Source organism: Lissotriton vulgaris, chromosome 2_1 (assembly GCF_964263255.1).
Source record: "Lissotriton vulgaris chromosome 2_1, aLisVul1.2, whole genome shotgun sequence".
NCBI lineage: Eukaryota > Metazoa > Chordata > Amphibia > Caudata > Salamandridae > Lissotriton > Lissotriton vulgaris.
The window spans coordinates 470,068,925-470,093,044 of NC_141687.1; the positions used below are offsets into that span (position 1 = coordinate 470,068,925).

Below are 24,120 nucleotides of genomic sequence, written 5' to 3' on the forward strand. Positions count from 1 at the left end.
TGGCATTGTTTCGGGTTCATTTGGCTCCAAAGAAAGCGTATCAAAGTTTATGAAGCAACCAGAAGCAGTTCGGTCAATTGTTGGTGTTGCATCAGGATTTGTTTAAATTGTAGTTTGCTCTTGTTTAGGCATGTTGATGTAGACATCTGTATTTGGTCCAATATCATTTTATCTTTCATTTTGAGTTTGATTTTGAAGTTGGACTCTCGGTTCAAGGGGAACGAGTTCCATAGCATTGTTGCATATTCCTTCATTCAATACAGGGGACTCTTCGAACACGATGAGTCTTTCCATTTGAACTTCTTGAATTGTAGCGAGAGGAGGGCGTCTGCTACTTTGGAGTCCACATGGCCTACTACTCCGTATCGGCCACATAGTGTGGTTTGATTAGGTTGATTGAGACAAATCTTTTCTCCTTTTTTTCGGCAAGAGGCGGTAGAAGTACAGTTCTTGTTCCTTTTACTGCTAGGACCTGTACAGTCTTTCTATAGGATGGCCCAAATTCTTTTTTGTCCGCTATTTTCTTTATGACCATGTCCCCGACTTTTGGATCCAGACAGGTCTTGATGTGACTGATTTGACTTCCCCAGTGGCGGTCTGCTTCAGGTGGACATTACTTTGTTGTGTCCCAGATTCATTTAGATCCTGTAAAACAGCCAAACGATCATGGATGTCAAAAGGCTTTTCATCCTCCTCTGCGCCTTCATAATCAAGATCAGGTACCTACATTCTTGTCCCAAATAGGTCCTTAAATGGAGTGAACCCACCCTAGAGATATTGGCATATTGTTCAGAGCCCGCTGTACTCCATACAGATGTTTTACCCAGCTCTCGCCCGGGCCTAATATTCTAGCTGTTAAAGACTGATTTAAGTCTCTTTTTTTTCCTCTCCCCGACCTAATTTCCCTCGGGATGGTACGGAAAGGAGTAACACAATGCTACACCCAATCCTCGCATGGCCCCCTTGTAAGCCAGAGAGCTAAACGTAGGGCTCTGGTCAGAATGTAATGTTCCTATTGCGTATGTCCCCTATGAAGACTCGTTGAGCACTGGGGCCTCACCCATAGGAATCTTGAGTAGGAAACCACTGCTACCATGATATATCTATAAGCCCCATCTCTTTTTAAGGGGCCGCAGTGGTCCAAGTAAACACATGCGACTGGTTTATCAGATATTAACAATGGTGTCGGCACAGGACGTGTTACGGTGGAACCATTCATCTGCTGGCAGATGTCGCATTTCAAGACTTAGTCTTTAGTCTGCTTTGTTAATTCAGGCCCCAATAGCATTGTTTCAACAAGGAAACAGTTGCCGTAACTCCTGCATGTGCAGATCCCATACCCTTGTGTGCTGCTAGAATTAAACCTGACCTACGATCCATGTTTGGAATTACTCTATCCTCCAATCCAGGAATCGGAGCAAATGGAATGTTATTTGCATCTATCATGTAGGAGTACATGAGTGGAAATCTTTTCAGTACTGCACCGCTGTGTTTGCGTGAAACAAGGACAGCTACCATAATCTCACAGTCTATTTTTGTTTTTGAACGAGTGATTTCAGCTACGGAAGTCGTGCCTACAGCCCCTTTTGCGACTTCATCAGCCAATGAATTCCCTTCAACGTGAACACCATCACACTGATTACTCAGTGTATGTATCATGTGAGCCCTCGGTAGTTCGGTTTTCAACTCCACTACCTGTTCCCATAGCATTTTATGCTTAATTCTGCCACCGTTTGCATCTTTGAACCCGTGTTGAACACAGTATTGCAAGTATTCATTATAGGACTGTACACAGTAAAACAAACCGCACACAATTAGTGTGGGCAATTCTCGATTTGTATTTACCAGTGCCAGTATCAAGGCTTTTAACTATGCTAGCTGTGCCATGCAGTCTCCTAGAGATTGATTTTTCATATAACTTGGATGGAACTTTCCATCCCGCATGCAAACTTTTACTATTGCACATGGCCGCGCTATATTGTTGCCTACTTCCTATTGCCGGTTGAGCAGATCCGTCAGTGTAAATTATATATTCATACTGATCTAGATGCATTATTTAGTTTGGTAGAGGATATTCTTGTTCGTATTGCAGGAATGCGTTTGTCTTTAAATTTAGGTCGTACCTGTAGTCTACATCTGTTGCAAAGAGAGATTTAGCCCATTGCATCCATCTCGGATGTAGGTCTTTAGTGTTAGGAACGCTTACCTTTGTTGCTACCTCTAAGGCTGGAACCGGAGACTATTATTTGTTTGCTCTGTGCCAGTGCTCTTTTTCTTACTACTGCAGTCTGTACCGCCGTCAGAATCTTTTCTATAGATGCGAAGCGCAACTCGGCATTTGTGTACAAATGTGATCTGGAGTGATCATGTCAGCTTGTAAGCAACAAAGTGTATCTGTATTTCTGTGTCTATTGTCTTACTGAAAAATGCTGTTAGATACCTGCTTTCAGGCGCTATATTTTGGCAGAAAAATCCATTTGAGATATCAAGTGTCGTTTTATATTTTTGCCACACAATGGATACTGCCTCTGTGCAGTTAGAGTATTTTTTCAAGAAATTATTTGGTGTGTTTTATCCTCATCTCATCCAACATGGTTTTGGTATAATGCTGGAGCCTGGGATACTGCCCACTCTTGCGCATATGTGTGTTGCAAGTGCCTGGGAATATGATCTGAGAATGACGGTAGAATTACGATGTCTTCTGTAGGACAATCCATGACGAATGCTGGTGGCCAATCCCGTTCAGCTAACAAAATGTCATATCCAAACATAAGGTTTTCCCAAAAGAGACCTCTCATTGTTCTACATTTGTCCCCCTCAATCTGCAGCGTTATTACATATATCTTATGCGGGTGTTTCTACCGTTATATAATCATTCCAGTCTGCTATCACCGGAAATTCCATCAGGTCCTGGCGAGCTATTGTTACTTCTGCCGCAGTGTCTAGCATCGTCCAAGCCCATTCCCCGTTCAGTAGTCGAGTCATTAGGATTCTGTGCATGTCTGATCTTTAGACCTGCAACCTTCTTTTTAAACTGTGGCTTTTGCTTTGGTTTCTCTTCTTTGTTATAAGTGTAATCTTGAGCGTGCTGCTGGTCTCTGGTCTTTGTACGCTCTTCTTGTCTGTCTGACTGTCCTTCCCTCTCTGAGTTTTTCGATGAACCCTGAAAGGAATGAGAGGAATGTGTATCAGTATCCTGATACCTGTTCCTGAGGTTATACCTCTTTTGTGAGGGCTCCTGTGGAGGTGGTCTACCTCTGGATTGAGATCTGTTTCCTTTAAATGTTTTTAAAAAAAGAAAAATCTTTTTATTAACTTTGCTCAAGGTCTCATACAATACACAGCAGTGTTCCAATGGCTTGCCGAAAATCAGCGTTATATTGTACATTTGAGGACAAAATCTGCAGTAACATGGGCTGGTAACAACAATCCCCCCTATCCTATCGCACCCCGCATAACCCGATATCTTCACTTGGGCCCCTACACCCTCCTCCATTTCTTAATACAACTTCTGGATTTATAGATCGTTTCCTCCTCCCTCTGGCACCAATCCAGGTCCCTTAGCCATTGGTCCCACTGTGGGGGCGCCTGCGCCCCCCAGCTACTGTCTATTTTTTGTTTAGCCACCCCGCCGCTGTTGCTAGCTGAATCTTGCTGTACCTGGACCAGTCCGTGGCTCTTTTGATGATGAGCAGTAACCATCTTGGATCCACCGGTACCGGCGATACTACTACTACTGTCGCCATAGTTTGTGCAACCCTGGTCCAGAAGGGCACTATGTATGGGCATTCCCACAATATGTGGAGGAAGGTACCCTCCCCCTGGCATCCCCTCACACACAGCGGAGCCAGGCTCCTCCCCCATAAGCATCAATACAAAAGGAGTCACAGGGGGAAACAAGGTAAGCCACCCCCCACTCAAAACATTATCAACAAATTTTTTTTTGCTTCAAACAAATGTAAAATTTTCACAAATTCCTTCCTTTAAGGTGCCGCACTTTGTTGTTTCGTTTACAGGAAACTGTCTTTGCTGTAAGGCTTTAGAAAGTATTGCTTCTTTAATATGAAAGTCAGAAAAGTTTAATAGAATTGTGCGTGGCAGCGTAGAGTTAGGAAAGGGATGAGCAGGTACTCGATGCGCTCGAGTAATAGTATGGTCTCCTTCAAATTCTGGAATGACTTTTTGCCTAATGAATGAGGTGACCCATTGTACTGTGTTGGCCCTCTCTAGCCCCTCCGGAACTCCGACTATTCGAAGATTGGATCTCCATGTGTAATTTTCGAGCTCATCCAATTTATTTTCGAGTACCTGCTTGTTTTTAATTACAACCTTAACCTCTTCTTTTACCACCGTCATCTGATCCTCAAGAATAGAGATCCGAGCCTCAGCCTCTTGAAGTCTTAGAGGGAAACTTGAAATTACATCCTAAATTTGTTCCAGACGCTGATGTATAGAGGAGAGCTCAGCTCTCTTGAGTTCTTTTCAACTCCTGAACCTCCTCTAAAATTAAATGTAACATATCTTTGACCGTCATCTGGACTTCTCTTGCGGACTCAGTATTCAGACCAAGGAAGGTAGCGGAGTGGTCATATGCTCAGTCATATGCTAAGCCATCGACATCGACAGTGTATCTTCTGATGAGGCTGCTTTCTGTAAATCCAATTGAGACTGTATCTTTAATTTAGCCGGCAGATATACAGAAGAACCAGAGGGAGTAGAGATGGGTACCGTCTGGACTGAGACTTGTGCTGGTATTTGTTTCCTGAACAAAGCTCTTTTTGGACAGTAAGTAGTGATGAATCCTTATCTTGGTGGGATATCAGCCCCAGCAGAGGCGCAGTATTTGAACACATTATCGCTTGTGTGACCACATCAGGCACTCCCAAATTAGCTATGACAGACTCTGCACGTGGTGGAGCTGATGAAGATTGACAAGTCCCTGAGATCTCCACATCGGGCTGTAGACTTAAGGCAGAGCTCGTAGTTTGTTGTGGAGTTGTTTTTTTCTTCAAAAAAAGGGAAAACTGCTTTGCTTCTTTAGTAACTGCTTTTGCTTTCTTGGGGCTGTCAGATCCGATATTATCTGGCTGGGAGAAATCCGGGCTGACAATGATTAAATTAATATCGGCCGTCGCTGTCGCGCTTACTGGAATACTGGGTTGACTAAATGGCTCAGCCAAGGGTGATTGAGTTCCAATAGTTTTTCCGAAGGTTCCTTGCCTGCCATCTGAGCTACTTCTTTTGCTTCCTTGATCTGGAGCCGACGAGCCTTACCTTTAATACGGGCATTCAACAGCAAGAAATCCTTGTGGTTCACCAACGACCAACGACCTCAAAAACTCCAAGAAAACCTGCAGCACCCTCTAGAAAGCCTGGCGCCACGAACAGACATCAGAGAACATGACAGCTCTCAAGAACGCGACCCGCAAACACCACCAGCTGATCCGCACCACCAAAAGGACTACATTCAAAGAACGACTGGACAACAACACCCTCAACAGCAAGGAACTCTTCAGCATCGTCAAGGAGCTCTCCAACCCCAGCGCCTGCAACAACGACATAACCTTTGCAAGACCTCTGCGACTCACTCGCCTCGTTCTTTCACTGCAAGATCGCCGGCATACACAACAGCTTCGGCGCACAAACCACGCACCCAATCATCGAACCAGCGCACCCAACCACCACCCTCTGCACCTGGACCTCGGTCAGCACCGAACACACCGCCCGCACGATGAGGACCATCCACTCCGGCTCCCCTACCGACCCATGCCAACACCACATCTTCAACATCTTCCATAATCGCACCCCAACTCCGGGACATCATCAACAGCTCCTTCGCATCCGCCACCTTCCCGGAGAGCTGGAAACATGCCGAGCATAGCGCCCTCCTGAAGAAACCCTCCGCGGACCCCACGGACCTCAAGAACTTCCGCCCCATCTCGCTCCTCCCTTTTCCTGCCAAAGTCATCGAAAAGACGGTCAACAAGCAACTCTCCAAATTCCTCGAGATAAACTGATCCCTCGACCCGTCGCAGTCCGGTTTACGAGCAAACCACAGCATCGAGACCGCCCTCATCACAGCTACCGACGACATCAGGGCCCTGCTCAACAACGGGGCAACAGCTGCCCTCATCTTCCTGGACCTCTCAGCTGCCTTCGACACGGTATGCCACCGCACCCTGATACAGCGCCTCAGCAACACTGGAATCCAAGGAACGGCCTTGGAGTGGATCATCTCGTTCCTTGCCAGAAGAACCCAGAGAGTCCGCCTTCCACCGTTCCGATCCGCGGCCACCGAAGTAATCTGCGCCGTTCCACAGTGGAGAAGCGTGGCTCAGTGGTTAGAGGCGGCAGACCCGGAAGCTGAGATCGACCGTGGACCAGGGTTCGATTCCCCGCCTCGGCGGGTCTCGGGCTCAAAATTCCACGGACTCGACAATTCTCGCTCTGGTGCCTACTCAACTCACGGGGTCACACTCTGCGACTCTGGGCAATAGCTTGCTTAATCTCCACTACGGCCCCTCGCGGCGGGATGCCTGGCTTTCACCTTGTGGACACCCTGCCGTGGTTTCTCACAGGGGAATACCAGGACGGGTTCCCTAAGCAAGCGCCGGTACGCTTACGGGCAGCTGTGTGCTTTACAAGTCCAGCACACACATCCTCGCTCAGCCCCACCCTCTTCAACGTCTACATGAGCCCCCTTGCAGCCATCGCACGCCAACACAACCTTAACATCATCTCCAACGCCGACGACACCCAGCTGATCCTCTCCCTCACCAACGACCCCGCCACCGCCAGAGCCAACCTCCAGGAAGGAATGAAAGACGTCGCGGAATGGATGAAGCTCAGCCGTCTGAAACTGAACTCAGACAAGACAGAAGTCCTCATCCTGGGAACATCCCCCTCCGCCTGGGACCGCACCCAAGCCAACGGACCATGCTTGCAACCTGGGCTTCATCCTGGACTCCTCCCTCACGATGACCAAGCAAGTCAACGCCGTCTCGTCATCCTGTTTCAACACCCTGCGCATGCTCCGAAAGATCTTCCGGTGGATCCCCACCGCAACCAGAAAGACTGTCACCCATGCCCTCGTCACCAGCCGCCTGGACTACGGGAACACCATCTACGCTGGAACCACAGCCAAACTCCAGAAACGACGCATTGGCACGACTCATCTTGGACATCCACAGCCACATCTCTGCCCATCTGAAACACCTGCATTGGCTCCCCGTCAGCAAAAGGATCACGTTCAGACTCCTCACCCACACACACAAGGCTCTCCACGACATGGGCCCCAAGTACCTCAACAACCGCCTCACTTTCTACACACCCACCCGCCAGCTTCGATCCGCCAGCCTCGCCCTCGCCACCGTCCCACGGATTCGCAAAGCCACCGCCGGAGGACGTTCCTTCTCCTACCTGGCGGCCAAGACATGGAACTCCCTCCCCACCCACCTTCGACTGACCCAGGACCATCTCTCCTTCAGGAAACAACTCAAGACCTGGCTGTTCGAGCAGTAGCGACCCCCCACCCCCCAGCGCCTTGAGACCCTCACGGGTGAGTAGCACGCTATACAAATCTGCTGATTGATTGATTGATCATTTTTTCCCACTTTAGTCTAGTTTAGACAAGACTATCAAAAAAAAGAAAAGGTCTCTTCCTGAAGCCAAATTCTTTTCCCAGACAAAGATGTAAGTTGGAGGATAGCACAAATCGAGTGCTCTTGAGGCGCACACAGACTGCCCCCTGCACACGCTGTGTAGATTGCTGCAGCAGACGAGAAAAGTACTGCACAAGAGTGCAATTTCTCTTCAGCCAGGTCGCAGCTCCTTATCTTATCCCAGCAGTTGCAACCCCCAGAGGACTGGTTAACTATTAGACTGGATCTCAATTCCAGGAGGATTTTGAATTTTTAAAGAATGTTCTCCCTGCTTCAAGATACTTCAAGATGTCAAGCACACCCAATCAGTAATTTGCCAGAAACAGGCAGTGCAGGCAATGTAGGGCAGTACAGCCAGGGCAATGGCAAAACAGGTAACCTATTCACAGCCCTCTATATGGCACCTAGCGTGCTGTCGTAGTGTGCTATCATAATGCCTCTGACGTGGGGCTCTCACTACCTCACAACTTCACAGTCCCATGCAGAGAACTTCTCTCAAGGCTCCTTTTTCTTAAGGTCCTAAGGTCCCACCTCTCTCACATCTCTCACTGTCTTTCCACCGTAATTCAAGTTTTTCCGGCTCCCGGGGAAATAATAAACCAGTCCCCCCCTCCACCCCTCTCCTTTGTTTTTTTCTTCTTTTCAGGGGGTTATCTGATTCTCCATGAAGGAAGGGAAAAGGTGTTCAAAGAAGCGTTAAAACATCAAAGGAGGCCGCCGCCTCTCGCCTTTCAACGCCGCGTCTCACCCCTCCACCTCACCTCCGTGTCTGGCGTCTCCGGTATCTGCTTCTCTTTGCAGCAATCCAGCGCTGTCGGGTACCAGCTTTCACGGGGCCTTACAAAATGGAAAAACAGCAAAAAGCATTCCAAATAGCATTCCGCTCGGACCTGAACCTAGAGCAAGCGCTGGTCAGAGCCGCAGAAACCTCAGCCTCAGTCAAACGCCAGCATAATAATAATAATATAATCCACAATCTCCATCACTGGGGGGCGGTGCTTGGTTCACTTTCGGCTGATGGAGAGGTAATTTCTTCTGGTAATTTCTCAATGCAAAACCCTCATGCTACCTCTAATTTACCGCTGAAAAAGGTGTTGGGCCCTTCACACCATGTATTACCTTCAGGAGACTTTAAATAAAGATGAACAGTTAAAAATGCAATTATTATTTCAAGCAAATAAAGAGAGTTGTTGAGTATTTAAAGGGTTTTATTTTCTAGTCAAAAGTTAATTTTCTCTGACCCTTTATTCTTTAGTAAAATATCAATCAGGTTACAGAATTGGGAAAACAGGAAAAATAGAATTAATACAGAACACATTACAGTCTGCATATAAGCATTACATATAGGAAAGAAAATGTGGCGCAAAATTTCAGTCAAAACTCTTAAAGAGTTTCTAAGAAAAATAGTCTTGCAAGGCTAATCAAAAATCAAATAGTTTGCAAAAATCTCCCATTAAGAGAAATAAATGCATAAGTCAAATAAATCTTTTCAGACCTAATTAATTAGTCAAAGCATAAACTTAAAGTTTGCATCTAAATCTAAAAAGCCTTTCTATCTGTTTCTGTTCTTCTGCATCTGTCTGTGTCTAAAGAGCAAGCAGGGAGTGAGACAGCCCCTCCTTCACCAGACCTCAAAGGAATGTGGCCTGCAGTGCCAAAATATGACGTGAAAGCAAGAAACCTCCCCCTGACTCTCCTCGGACGCAACTCCGCTCTTCAGCAATCTCCCGGGACGTTTCTCGTACTTAACCCAAAGAATGTCTGGTCTAATCTGTTCCTTCTCTCAAGAGCTCACACACCCCCCTAATGAGCCTAGAAGCCAAAGCCCCTCCAGAGAGGCTTTTATTCTCTATTTTTTGGCAGACTACATAAAAATGTTACATCTTTAGGAAAACCTGTACGTGATTGGTCAGCCACAATAGCATTAGTTCTCACCACCCTGACTCATTCTAAAAACCTGACTATATCAGTTTTAACAAAAGAAGCATACATGAATAATACATTTATAAACGTTTGCAACATTTACTAGGAAAAATGTTTCATTCTAATTCTTCCTTCCTTCCTTTCACAGCTCAGTCAGGACGGATACTTTATCAAACTGGTACATTGGCACAATCACAAGAATGTACAGCTCAAGATGTCCTTGACTCCTTCCGCAGTTTGAGTCAAACTGGTGTCTGCGCATGCTCTCTTCTCTTTCAAAGCAAGCCATAGCCTTGCTGGTTTCACAGGCAGCCATTTAATGGTAGGCCCAAAAATAAAACAAACACAAATAGAATATTAATTTCATGTAAATCAGCCCATTATGTTTCCCAACTCCATACTAATACCCTTAATAAATGTTTACCTAGCCAAGCTATTACTGTAAAGCAGCTTTTCTATTATTTATGACAACATGCAAAATAAATGTGCAACATAGCTTTTGTATGCTTTAGTGTAAAATGTAAAAGCACACACAGTTAATATAGCACACACAGTTAATACAGCACACACAGCAACATGCTTTAGTGTTTTAGATAGCTTTTCATGCAAAAAAGCATTTAGCTCCCTGTGTAGTGTTTGGTGCATTAATAATTCACACACATTATAAAAAGAGGTGTTATTAACTGGAAATGTTTATCAAAATATGCAACAAGTCAAAGTCTTTTAAGACAGAAATAGTAAATTTAGATTACAAGGGATGAGCTGGGAAGAGAGAAACACATTCTATTAATCTACAAAGCTAAAAAGGCCACTTTTCTCTACACTGAAAAAAACACATGTTAATTCAGCAAAAGCATTTCAGACTGAATAGGCCTCACTTTCATGTTTTTCATGTGCCATGTTTTTAACTTGCACCAAACCAAAATGTGTGTGGCAATTTAAATGCAGTCTGTCTGAAGCACAAAAAGTAAAACAATGCCTGACTGCAGATGATATCTGCTCCATCACGGCTACGCAGCGTGGCGCATTGCTCGACTCCTTTCTTTTATCTTGTGAGAAGCGCAATTAAAAACAAATTGGCTCCTGATGAAATCATCCAATAAAGGCCCAAACCCACAAGTCCTAGCCAGTACCCTCAAAGCTGATATGTATTCTTCCACTTTTTCCTCTTCACCCTGTTTGCGTTTGTAAAATGTGTGCCTTTCTAACACTTCATTAGGTGGTTCAGAAACTGTTTTTTAAGTCTTACAATCGCCTCTAAATAAATGTTCCAGTGTCTGTCACCAGATTGGCTACAGGGAGTTTGGAATTGGAGGCAAACTGTCAAAAATGTGCAGTGCTGCTTGGCCCAAAATGCCAAAAGTAGAGCAAATTTGCAGGCAAGAGAATACTCAGTAGCATCAATAGCCACCAAGTGATTTTCAAACAAACGAAACCACTCTGGCCACGGCATACATGGCTTACCCAGTTTCCCTAGAAATGGCGGCGGTTGCGTGATTTGTTGTGGTGTATCCATAGTGAAAAGAGCACCTTAAAGTAAAGTAACAACAACTTGAAATCTCCTATACAAAATGTGATTGTAGAAGTGACAGAAGTGTGCGTGTCACCGGACACGCAGCTTGCCAATGATGATCAACAATTAAATACGAGAGTGCGAGAGTGCTTGTTGCAATATACCTTGCAGAAATATTGCCAACTAAATGGTGTGCACCTCACCGTTGTGCGCAAATATATGAATTGCACTTTGCAGAATTATTGCCAACAGAAGGGTGGGTGCATCACCGTGTTGCACAAATGTGTGAAATGCCATTTGCAGAATTATCGCAAACTAAATGGTGTGCCCATCACTGAGGTGCGCGCGATCTGTTGAATCCCATCCTCGTCGCAACATGTGTAAGTCAGGCAAGGAGCCACATTTCTTCCAAGATTACAGCTTTAGCCACTGTAAGGAGCAGCGCACCCTTAGAGGTTCGATCTGCAACTGACAGAAGCTGATCAAACCCTCACACGAGGAAAGGAACACAACAACAATAGCCAAATGGAAATACTAACCCACTACTGCCCGCTGTGAAAAGTTTTGCCACCTCTCTCTCGCAATTGTGTGTGTTAGTTTCGTTTTTTGTGCAAACTGACCACTACTAAAAGTATAACATATGCCTTGTTGCCAGGCTAGCCAATGTGGTGTGTGAGACTGTGCATGTTACCATAGTGAGGACCACCCCAGTTATGTATGCTTACTTTCCATATTTTGGGCAGAAAAAAATGCTGGTGGTTTCAATAACACAAAACACTTATGTATTGATGAGTTTGCCAGGGTCAGTGGCTCAACTGAGAGATAACCTGGAACACAGCAAAGATCTCAGAGGCTCCTTACACCATACATTTCTTAAAAATAAATATACGTATGAAAACCATTGAAAGTCACTGTAAATGTGATACTTTACTGAATGCCCACGTCTCCTGGTGAACGTGGTACTCTGCTTGTGTGGGTAGAAATGTAATGAATTAGCATAAATCAGCAATCAGCAAATCGCTAATGGATTTTGCAAAATATTTCTCTGTGTTGGAACTTTACGCTATAATTCTTGCTTTATGGTAATGCAACTTGCCATGAATAGTCAAATAGGTACAAGTTACTGAACAAGTGATGGTTACTTTAGGTAATGTAGGCTTGAAAGTGGGTTACTGTAGATGTCCGGGAGCAACAGCGAATTTACTTTTACCGACAATAGGAATTAATTTGACCTCCAGTCGTCTGCAGGTGGGGGAGGGAGGAGTGTAGAGGGTCTTGTAAATCTGCCATAAAAATAAGTGGACTCAATCATACATCCAGGCTTTTGAAAAAGACAGAGGGTGATATTGAAATAAGCAAATCGGGGGAATTTATTTTCTCAATTGATTAACATTGAAACTGAGCCAAATTTTGGTAGGAGTCATCTAAAATAAAGCTATTTTTGGCTGTAAAATCGCAGGTCTGCTGCCTGAATCGGGTCTGTTGGCAAGCATTGGACTGTCAAGCTCATATCACTAGGGCTGTTGTTGGCAAAGAGACTAACAGTTGTACACTGAAAATGCCTTAGCATACCCATCAAATTGTGCTTAAGTCGTCGGGATGAAAACACACAATGTCTCTCTTATGAGAGGTTTCTGAAATTGGTACGCTATTTTGTGGAACAGCTGCCCCCTTTACACTCGTGGGATTCTGTACTAATGCTGCTTATCTAAATTTTCCCAATGAGAAATACCCAGTCTACACGGAGAACGTCTTTAATCAAAGTTTATTGTACGTTATACGCACCTTCTTATTTTACCTGTACAGGAAATGCATGTAACTTGTCCTCCTAGGCTTCGCTGTCCTCAAAACTAGTTGCTAATGTTGAAAGAACAGAGATATCAAGTTAAAAGCAAAAAAAACAGTGCCACTCGCTTGCAAAACCGTTTGTTTTTATTGCACGTATATCCCTAATGCCTTTGACTAGAGGTTTGTGTGGATGGGCCAGAAAAAACTCAGTGCCTAAATGTGTAGCTTTTCATTAAAACGTCTAATTTAAAATCACTAATCACAATACCTATGTTTTCTTTGTAACAGGCTCTAAAAGCCACGGGACTTCGTACTGCTGATCCAAGACTGAAAGAATGTATGGATATGTTAAGATTGACTCTTCAAACAACATCAGATGGTGTCATGCTGGACAAAGAGCTTTTCAAAAAGTAACAGTCCTTTTTTTAACTATTTCTTGAAATCGTCTGCTCGGTAGTTTCAAAGATTTGTGCATGATGCTACCAATTCCTAAATTGACTTATGTTCTAATTTTCTTTATAATGTATGAAATGTGCACTCTGTATAGGATAAGATTGAAGTGATCATAATCAGGCTGTAAAGGTTGGACACTGTTCATCAAGTAACCTTAAACTCCTGTCAATTTTTTAGGCTATCCACAATCCAATGATCAGAACCTCAGTGGGGGCCCTTATAAAGTACACAGATGGGTCCCCCTGCCTTATGGATATCTCTTCCAGATGGAATTACTAGTAATGCAATTATTTTGCATGGAGGATTTTTATGTGGGAAAGTTAGCTAGATCTGAAATGGAGGAATTAGTCAAGAAATGTCCCAGATGTTGGGAGTGGCATATCGAAACAGGTACAGAAACACCAATTTGCAATGTTGTAACCCATTCCACAAGGTATATATTGGTATACTGCAGTATTTGGCCATCATGAATATAAAGATATTTGCTGTGTTTGTAATTTTGAGTGCAAAATTATTGCTGCAGTGTGAACCTAGCACTTGTAATGAGGGTCTCAGTGTTCATTAAGGTGAGTAATAATGGTGGTGTTCATTTGGTATTTCGGCCTATAAGGTACACAGATCAATGCATTAGGGACCTGATGCACCATTCCCACTTGCAGTCTAGGGTTATGTAATTTGCACACTGAATGGTTTGTGAATAGTTTGCAATTTAAGATACAACCTATGTACTGATATGTTGCTTTGAAAATCGTACCTTTGCAGTGGGTTGAAAAATGACCTTCCTAATGAACATTAATTAAGAAACACTGTGTGTTTGGCTTCAAAAGCCGGGTTGGAGGCCTGCAAGGGACTACAGACCTCCATCTCCATATTTGCATTTTCAAACAAGAAACCTTTTTTTTGTTTTAAAGCTGCCCATACCTATTAAAGTGATTGGGGCTGCCTTTTAAATACATTTCCCAGTTTGGGACGACATCTGGAGGAACAGGCACTGGTCCTCTATTCCATTGCATACACCCCGGGGCTGCCCTTACAATTCTCAAAGGGTAAGATGTCCCACAGCCATAGCTTCCTATTTGAGACTCCGATACCCCTTCTTTTGAGGTGTTGGTATGTGGTCAACGGTTTGAAATCACAATTACAGCCAGAAACTATTGATACTTACCTCTGCGAATCGCAATTAGGAAGAAGGACCCCGTTTAAACCCCCTCTTATCTGAAATTTAGACAGGGTCGCAAAACCCCTTTTATGAGTTGGAAAGTTTTTTCTGACTTTTAAAATAACTTTTGTAACTAATAAAAGGTATTTTCAGTGGAAAATACTGTGATTTTTGGAAATGCAGTTTTTGAGACCTCAAAATACCTTTGCACATCTGGCTCTAGATGTGTTGACACCCTAACTATCTTTCTAATCGGAAAGATTACCTTGCTAGTGCACCATAATCCATTTGAGACTTTTTTTAGGTTTTGCCTTGCTCTGTGCTTGAGAAATCTATTGTTTTTAATATAAACTTAAAAGGGGAGTTACAACCTACATCCTCGGTTTCCTGGATTCTCATTGGTTTCTGTATGTGCTACTTACTTTTCCTCCTTTTCTATTGGCTGTTGCATATTTTCCCCCATTTACCAATGCTTGTTCCTCATCTACTTTTCTTATCAGTTTTCTGCTGTCGAAATGCTGTTAACATCCGCATTGGTGGAATTATTTTTTTATTAATAAACTTTGCCTCTTTCTGCTTTTTCGTCTTGCAGCAGTTTTATATAGCTGTAACTTATCACGGGGAGACATTAGGCAATTTGCCTAGAATCACAGTATGGGATTCTAGGCAAATCTTGAACCGGGAATTGCTAATTCTCCTATTACCATGACTAGAGAATCTGGATTTCATTAAAGACACGGAGGCTAACATTCTGCATATTTCTTTTCATGCAGTCCAAGCAGCCGCATACAGCACAATGTAAGAAGGTTCCAGAACAGAACATTAGAAACAAGTAATAGGCTTGAGTCATCAACAATCTGCCTCTTTTAAATGTGGTGGAGAAGAGAATAAGTCCACAAATGTTAATCTTCTAAACGATCCTCAGGTGGTCAACCGAAGGAGAATGATAAACGAAGTGAGGTGCCGGGTTTTTAAAGACCCGGTGGTGCCAGGGGACCACACCCGAAGACCTCTGAGTTCTCCCTGTTCTGGACTTACAGAAACACAGAGTCTTCTAGTTGAAGTCAGTGATCGAGTTTTATTGGCTGCAACCAAGTAACATGCGTCCTAGAAGTACGACAACACGGGCCGTAAGTTCTCAGGAGACTGTTCATTTTTACAGAACCAGCCTTCTCCTTATATACAGAAATAACAGCTACAGGCAAGAATTCTTGAGTTTATGATATGGCTATACAAATATTTCTGCAATAATACAAAGAGCGAAGTCATGCTGGTCAGCACATATTTTAGATGTCCAGTTGGTGATGGATTACCCCGCCAGATCCAGAACTCCCATCAGATATCGATGTAACACCAATAAGGTCGGGCACCCTCCCATCATAAAACGGGTCGTAAACAAGAATCATGGACAGGTGTATGTGTATGGAAAACAGGGTCTGTATGTTGTGAATGGTTTATGACATGTTGTGCCTTGATGATATCTTGCTTCGGCCACTGGGCGAGGAGCTGCCCGAACAGGCTTGGCTGGAGGCAGTGGAGGCAGCTTCGGCCAGGTCATGGGGAAGTCAGCTACAAAGGACGTGTCCTTTTAGATCAAGCTCGGCTTTAATCAATTGACTTATATGAGGGCAAGTCATAAGATGGATGCCGTTTACAAAATGGAATCCGAGGGTTCGGGACGGAAACTACGATTTAAGGGTGTTAGCATCACTCAATCGTGACGCAAATGCATAGGGATAATGCCCTAATCATTACCGGTCTGTAGATACCAAATTCGTCATGGTACGACGATATTTTGTGACACGAGTGTTGGACCTCGATATCTGTAAAACAGCGGGGTCCGGATTTGCGGTACCACAGGCCCTCCTTTTGCCCTCATATTAGGCAATAACTCACGCTAATCTGAGTCCAAATCTGTATTGATGAATTCACGGAGATCCTGCTGTAGCATCATTCTGTTGCTCAATTCGTCCCTTGACACAGGCTTCCTTACACATGAAGTGGCGCAGAGGCCACATATTGCAGGAGCGCACTGCACAAACAGGCAGAACATAAACAGAACGGCTAAGATCATCCCGATGAAGATCAGAGTTTTCCATCCCCAGGCAGAGATCAGTTCCCAGAACCACCCTAGCAGAGACCAGTCTCCTTTCTCCATGTGAAGGGAGTCGGAGATTTTGTGTAATTTGGAGATGGCCTGGTATACCGTCGGAGCATTATCGGGGATGAAAATGCAGCAACTAGATTGGATCACTCTACATACACCACCACGGTCTGCAAGTATGACATCCAGGGCAACCCGGTTCTGAAGGGTCATAAGTCGATCCGACTGAAGCTCAGCTGTCAAGTTGCTAAGGGCACCGGCCGTTTCAGTCACGGCGGATTCAACTATTCTCGTCAGTTGTCGAATGTTCCTGCTGTTCACCATGGGCCTCCAAAATGGCAGAAAACCCTTTGCGAAGTCTCCAAACTCCTGACCCGCAGTGTCGTCTTGACTCACGACACCCCTAACTGTCCTTGTCCGATGGTAATCTGCCCCGGCCGTGTAGGTGGGTGGCAGCAGAAACGAGATAAAACATGTGCCCGAGAAGTCAGGGGGCAACCATGTGTAGGCTTTGTCATGGCAGACGAAATAGGTGCCTTTAGCCGCCAAGAATGGAGGGGAAGTTCGGGAGGCAAACACATACGTCTCCGTACATATGCTCTTCCCCAACTGCGCTTTGGGATCCCTGCCAATACCTTGCAGACATAAGTGACCTCGGTGGGGTACTATCCAGACTGGGGAGGATTTCTTTGATTTCTGGCTCTCACTTAAGGAAATCCCATACTTGGTGATGTTCCACCTGCTGTATGGGGTAAACTCATCTTTGGGAGTTGCTCTAACCATGTCAATATCTCTACTCATATTTCGGATCCCTGCCACTAGTGCCTTATTGTTTGAGTTCTCCCCTCGAACGTAGGGTTCAAGGGAAAACAAGAACATAGTCTGGAAAGCCCACAGGGAACCGAAATAACTGAATGGCAGGACAAAGTAAGGGATGCCCTTATCTGCAGTGTGTGGCATGAGTCCGCATATCCAACAATTTGATGTGTTCATAATAGACTGGTGCTGGTGTAGGAGCTGGATAAAGGAGTTATTTACGAATTCTAGTCTTCTGGCAGACTCGTGTTCAGGTAGAGGGTGAAAGGAGTGTGTGGGAACAGTAGGAGGAGGTGCGAGCTGTGTGTTGTGTATGAATGGAACTCGAAAAATGGACAGAGCAAAGCCAATCAAAAACATTATTATACTACACAACATTAATATGCTTAACACTAGAGTTCGTCTTCTTGCCATTACAGTACATATTTTCTTTTCAAAGGTCATGTGTCTAGCAGGTCTCTCAACCCCTGGAAACTCCATCCTCTGGTTGCTGCCCGCGGTGGGAGGTTGCTTCTGCCAAGATGTGCACTCTGTCCAGTCCGGGGTAATTCCCTCAGACTGACCAGAACCGTTGACCTAGGCGTCCCCGGCTGCACTCCTCAGACTTCAACCGCGGCCCTAGCAGCAGAACCGGATGGCGGTTCGAAAATCAAAAATGAGCTAGTTCCCTGGGCGAGAGAGCTGTGGAATCAAAAATAGTTCATGGAAAAAGGGGGGAAATCGCACAAATTCGATTATGTCAGTTCCTTGGTTTTGGCCTCAGATTATATCGCTCCTTTCCAGGCACGGTGTGATCTTCAAACAATGTTTTAGGTTCTGTAGTGTCCAACTGCATCGACGGAGGCACAGATCCTTGCAAGATACAATCGCTCTCTTTGTCAGTACCAGTTCCTTTTAATCGTGCATCGCTGAAGGGGACAAAACGAGGTGTAGACTCAGTTTCGGAGTCAGCGACTCCTTGCCGGACCCATCGGTCATATGGAAGGGGGAGCGGGACCCTTTTGCAGTGGGCGCCGTGCACCCAGTGTTTCTTCCCGAGGACACTTACTGCAGAGCGGGTGGACAGTAAAACCTGGAAAGGTCCGATCCAGCGAGGCTCCTCGTTCTTGGTACGTCTGAAATTCCGAATCAGGATCCAGGAGCCGGGCTCGATGGCGTGGCCTGGATCGTCAGACGCCGGTGGAGAGGAGCTGTGGACCTGTTGATGTAAAGCATGCAGTTTAGTTGTCAGTTCGTGCAAATAGTCAAACAGTGCAGGGTATTCTATGTCACTGAGCCTCCTGGGTCTTGGTACTCCCCATATATTTGCGGGGCGTCCGAACACGATCTCGTGTGGGCTAAGTCCTAATCTGGAATGGACAATCATCCTGGTAGACAGGAGTGCTAAAGGCAGGGCATCTGGCCACTTGAGACCTGTGCTGGCTTGGATCTTGGCCAATTTCAATTTTAACGTGCCATTGTAGCACTCTACTAACCCTGCCGATTGGGGATGATTTGCAGCATGGAACTTTTGGTGGATGCCTAGACACTCACACACTCTCTTCATCACTCGTCCCACAAATTCACTTCCGTTATCACTCCAGACAATTCTAGGCATGCCGAATCTAGGGAAGAATTCCTTGACAAGGGCTTTGGCAGTTGACAATGCAGTGTTGTTCTTAAGGGGGTACGCTTCTACCCACCTGGAGAAGGCACAAACGACAACAAGGATATATTTCAGGTTATTGCACCTCTCCATGTGAATGAAATCGAGTTGCAAGACCTCGAACGGGTACGCTGGAGGGGCAAAATGACCAGCTGGGGTTGGGGTTCCCCTACCGGGATTGTGCTTCAAACACACCATACAATTTCTGACCAGATTCTCTGCACATTTTGGGATACCACTATTCTGCCATACTGGGGCCAACAGCTTACATATTCCTTTCACACTGATGTGTGCCATTCCATGGGCCATCGTTACCACTGCGAGCACATAGGCGTTAGGTAATAACCATCGCTGATGTTCTGACAGTTCGACCCAACAACCATTCGCGTCTAACCTACCCTTGCTTTCTCTCCATTCATTCACTTCTTTCTCGGTAGCATCAGCTTGTATAGACTTCACACTTTCGATGGTGTCCTCACACATACCCACATCAGGGGTCCATCTAGCAGGACCTACAACATACATCCGACTCATTGTGTTCCTTGCAGTCTCTTTCGCGACCTCATCGGCAAATGCATTCCCTCGGCCAACATCATCTCGGATTTTCTTATGCGCGCTGCACTTCACAATCGCAACCTGTAGGGGCAAGGTCAGTGACTCGAGAAGGTCGTGTACTAGCTGGCCATGTTGTATTCTTGCACCATGTGACGTCAGGAACCCACGTTCACGCCATAATCTTCCAAAACTGTGGGCGACGCCAAAGGCGTACTGACTATCAGTGTACACATTCACTCGTTTTCCTTTCGCCAACACGCACGCTCTTGTGAGTGCGACTAATTCTGCTGCTTGTGCAGAATTCTGGGGGATGCGAGCTGTCTCTACAATCGTGTGTAATGTTGTCACGGCATATGCTGCAGTCGTATCACCATTTGGCAACTTGAAACATGAACCATCAACCCATAAATTATCATTACATTCAGGGAAGGGAGTGTCCTGCAAGTCTACTCTCCCTTTTGTCTCTTCCTCTGTCCTAAAGCAGCAATCATGTTTGTCGACCTCATCTGTCTCTGCTGGTGGAATGGGTAGTAAGGTAGCAGGGTTGAGTGTATCACACCTCTTTATGTGAATGTGGCTTGCTAATAGGGTCAATTCATAGCTGGACAGTCGAGCACTAGTTAGGTGCTGTGTTTTCGTCCTGTTTAGTAGGATATCTACTGCATGTGGGACCATAACGGTCAGAGTATTATTCATGACTAACCCAGCCGACTGTCGAATACAGACAGCCGCTGCGGCAGTGGCCCTCAAACAACTTGGTAATGCCTTAGCTACAGGATCTAGAGTCGCGGAGAAATATGCACATGGGCGTTGTTTGTCCCCAAAGTGCTGTGTCAAGACTGATAATGCGCACCCTTCCTTCTCATGGACGTATAATGTAAACGGCTTGCTGTAGTCGGGATTGCCCAACACAGGAGCCGAACATAATGCCTCACGCAACTCATGGAAACTCGCCTGGCAATATTCAGACCAAGGCAAAGGATTGGGTGTGTCTTTACGCATTAATGCCAGCAAGGGCTTGGCCAACAGTGAGAAATTCGGTATCCATTGTCTACAGTATGATGTAATGCCCAAGAAGGCACGCACTTCTCTTTGTGTCCTTGGAACACTCAGTTCTGCAATAGCCTGTATTCTCTCTGGGGTCAGTCTCCTTCCCTCCTTCGATAAGATGTGACCTAAGTAGGTTACTTCTTGTCGGCAAAATTGTAATTTGGAAAGCGAGACCTTGTGCTTCATGTCACATAAATGACGCAACAAGGACAACGTGGCTTGCTTGCAAATCTCTTCAGTATCTGCAGCGATCAGTAAATCGTCTACATACTGAATCAGAGTCGCGCCACCAGGTAGAACAATCGTATCTAGTTGTGTTTTCAGAGCCTGACTGAATATTGATGGACTCTCGCAGTAGCCCTGAGGAGCGCGTCTGAAGCGGAAGCTTCGTCCTCCTAAATTGAAGACAAAGATGTCTCTGCTCTCTTCGGCAATCGGGATGCTGAAGAAGGCATTCTTCAGGTCGATCACTGAAAACCAATTGGCTGAGGCTGGAACCATTGTCAATAAGGCAGTAATGTCGGGGACGACTGGAAACTGCGGTACAACGATCTTATTCACTTTCCTTAGGTCGATCACAAATCGGTACACAGGGGGCTGTGAAGGATCGGTACGCTTTAAGACAGGCAAAACAGGACTGTTACAAATGTTGCCTGTGGTCTCTTCGATGACATCTTTCGCAATTAGATCGTGGACTATTTCTAGCAAAGCCTTTTCACATTCTTTGGACATTCTATATTGGGGAATACGTGGCAACCTGACATTAGCTTTCAATGTTATGACATACGGTGCTATCTCTAAACGACCTACATCATTAGAACCATTCGCCCAAAGTATATCTGGAAGAGATGACAACTCAGTCGGAATTCTTTCTTTTGCCAAATACATCGGGGAAATCACTTTCTTACCAAGGGTGAGTTGTACTCCCGAAGGAGAACAGTATAAAGTCGCATATAATCTCTTCAGCAAATCCAAATCTAACAGATTTTCGCCACAACCTGTTGTAAGAATGAGGGGTGCTTCTAATTCGCATGGGCCAACAGAAAGGGGCATGGGACTGGAGATCGGGTTTCTAACAGGGGCGCCAGAAAAACCTACTGAAACATTCATTTCGCCGGACAAAGGTGCGCCAGGAAGTTTTGAGTGCATAATAGAACTTTTTGTAGCACCAGTATCCAGCAGAAATGGCTCCGACACTCCGGATGTGATTACCTCGACATAAGGTCCATTCTGATCTACTGGAACTGAAACAACTCCCTCTCTTTGTCCATGGCTGTCCTAGCAGTTATTACCCTCATTTTCAGTTTCTGCGTAATAGTCATCTGCATAGTACTGAGCTGACCTAGAAGATGTATTATTCTGTTGGTCAAAGCTATTCATAGAATTCTGAGGCGGAAAAGAATTGGTGTTCTGGGAGAAATTTCCACGGCCCCTACCTCTAGGAGCCTGTTGAACACCTCTACCTCTTGTGCCAGAGACACAGTTTAAACGTCGTGCAAGAGCTTGGCAATTACTTTTGAAATGACCCTCTTCTTTGCAATATGCACATTAATTCGGGCCAAACGGAGAACGCTGGTGGGAAAACTCGTTTCCTTGCGCTTTTCTCGAATACTGCTGTGGTTGCTGATAATTGGGCTGACTAGGAGTGCGAGGCGGATAGGCTTGCTGGAGGAGAACTTTAGTTTTTAATTCTTTAGTCTTCTTGTCTGACTTATCTAGCTCATCTTTGCGTCTATTTTCATAGTACTGGGCTGTGGCTAAAATCTGTGCTGACGTGGAAACAGCCCAAGCACTCTCTGAATCTTTCAATTTATTGCATAATTCAGGAAGCAGATTATGTACAAATTTGTCTACAAACAATCTTTGGCCACCCTCGGTAGCCATGTCCTGACCACTATGATCAGTGAAAGTTTCCTCAAACCTCGTGAAAAAGTCAGACACATTCTCATCTTTCTTTTGCTTGCACGCAGATAGCTTGTCCCAATTTACGCGTAATTCAGGCATCAACGTTTTCATGTACGCGATAATCCTACCGGGAAGATCTGCTATTAAAGGCTCGGGTTTAGAACCACCAACTTGTCTAGCATCAGTAGCAGTGATATTAGCCCATGAGTCACCTAGTTCTTGATCATGATCTGCATGACGGATTTTACTCCATAAAGGATGCGGAACGACGTTCCCAAACAACATGTCTATATCTGCTAAATTCATTATACATGAGCTGGCGGTCTGTGATAATTCCTTGTAATATCCTGCTGGGTTTTTACGGGGATCGGGTAGCGTCTGTTTGAGTGCTAAAACTTCGGATCTTTTCCAGGGGACATGTACCCATACACGCTGGAAATGCGGTGGAACAGGTGGTTGTGCATTCGCATCACCTTCCCTCCATACCGGAGGAACCTCTCTCATGGGGTACTGTCACGCTTTTTTCCTACCAGACGCATCATCCTCATCAAACGATCTAGAGCTGTTCCCCTTACTCCTATACGATAACAACAGATCCATTGCTTTTTCAACATCTGCGCCTATAATCATGCCTTCGTAAAATTTGAATCGCATGCGGGCTAGTTCCTGCATTCTGCGTTATGGGTCATTGTCTTGTAAATCTTCCCAGAGGTACATGCACATTTCCTCAAACACATATCTTTGAGTGGATGGATCCCACTGACGGAAGACTTCCATAACAGACTGAAGATCATATCTTACAGTATCCGTAACCCATTTGTGTGCTAATTCATTCAGTACTTCCCTTTCCTCGTAGTCGGGTAGTTGACTACGCAACTGTCTACGTTCTGGTTTAGGGGTCGTTTTAGGCGACCCAAAGAAGGGCGAGAATAGACCAGTGACAGTACTTGCCACTCTCTGTCTGACAGAAGGAGAAGCTTGCGGCGAAGCAGATGCGCCAGAAAAGACAGGCTGATGTAAAGAGGAAGTCGAAGCAACAGCAGAAGAAGTCGAGGCAGTAGCAGACGTAGTATCGTAGTGAATAGTTGGAGCAGTAGGCAAAGTTGTAGAAGTAGAAGGAGTATGTAGCAAAGGCGGAGGCCCTTGAGAAGGCTGCGCCGGAGAAGTAGGAACCAGCTGAAGAGGAGCTGGTGCTTGTGCAAGAGCTGCTTTTCGTGCGCCGGGGCGCGGTATAACAATACGTCTCGGGGGTCCAACAATACTCGATGTATATGGGGGTGGTGAGTTCAATAAATGGGACATTAATGGATCCTTCTCGGGTGTTTCCTTTGAGTCTTGTCCCCCATGTGGTAACATCGGGTAGCATTTATCTATTGCTAGTTTCTTGCTTCTGAGCATTTGTTCACTTTCCTGCTCTTCCTCATTATCCCTGTATGCGATGGCAGCTTGTACCATCGACATGCCTCTTTTATTCTTCTTCGCTAATTTTATTTCTTTCTGTTTGGCTTCTTTGCGCCATAAGCGAAAAGAGTCAAACATTGCCGGCCG

At 45.2% G+C, this 24,120-nt stretch overlaps 1 protein-coding gene across 2 annotated transcripts in view; it reads left to right on the forward strand.

The window, feature by feature from the left end:
- Window positions 1-24,120, forward strand: part of GLS (glutaminase) — an 811,930-nt gene that overhangs the window by 122,269 nt on the left and 665,541 nt on the right. For both annotated transcript variants that reach the window (XM_086955380.1, XM_086955381.1), the window contains exon 3: window positions 13,174-13,295. In XM_086955380.1, coding sequence (XP_086811506.1) covers window positions 13,174-13,295 — 122 coding nt within the window. The remainder of the gene's footprint in view (window positions 1-13,173; window positions 13,296-24,120) is intronic.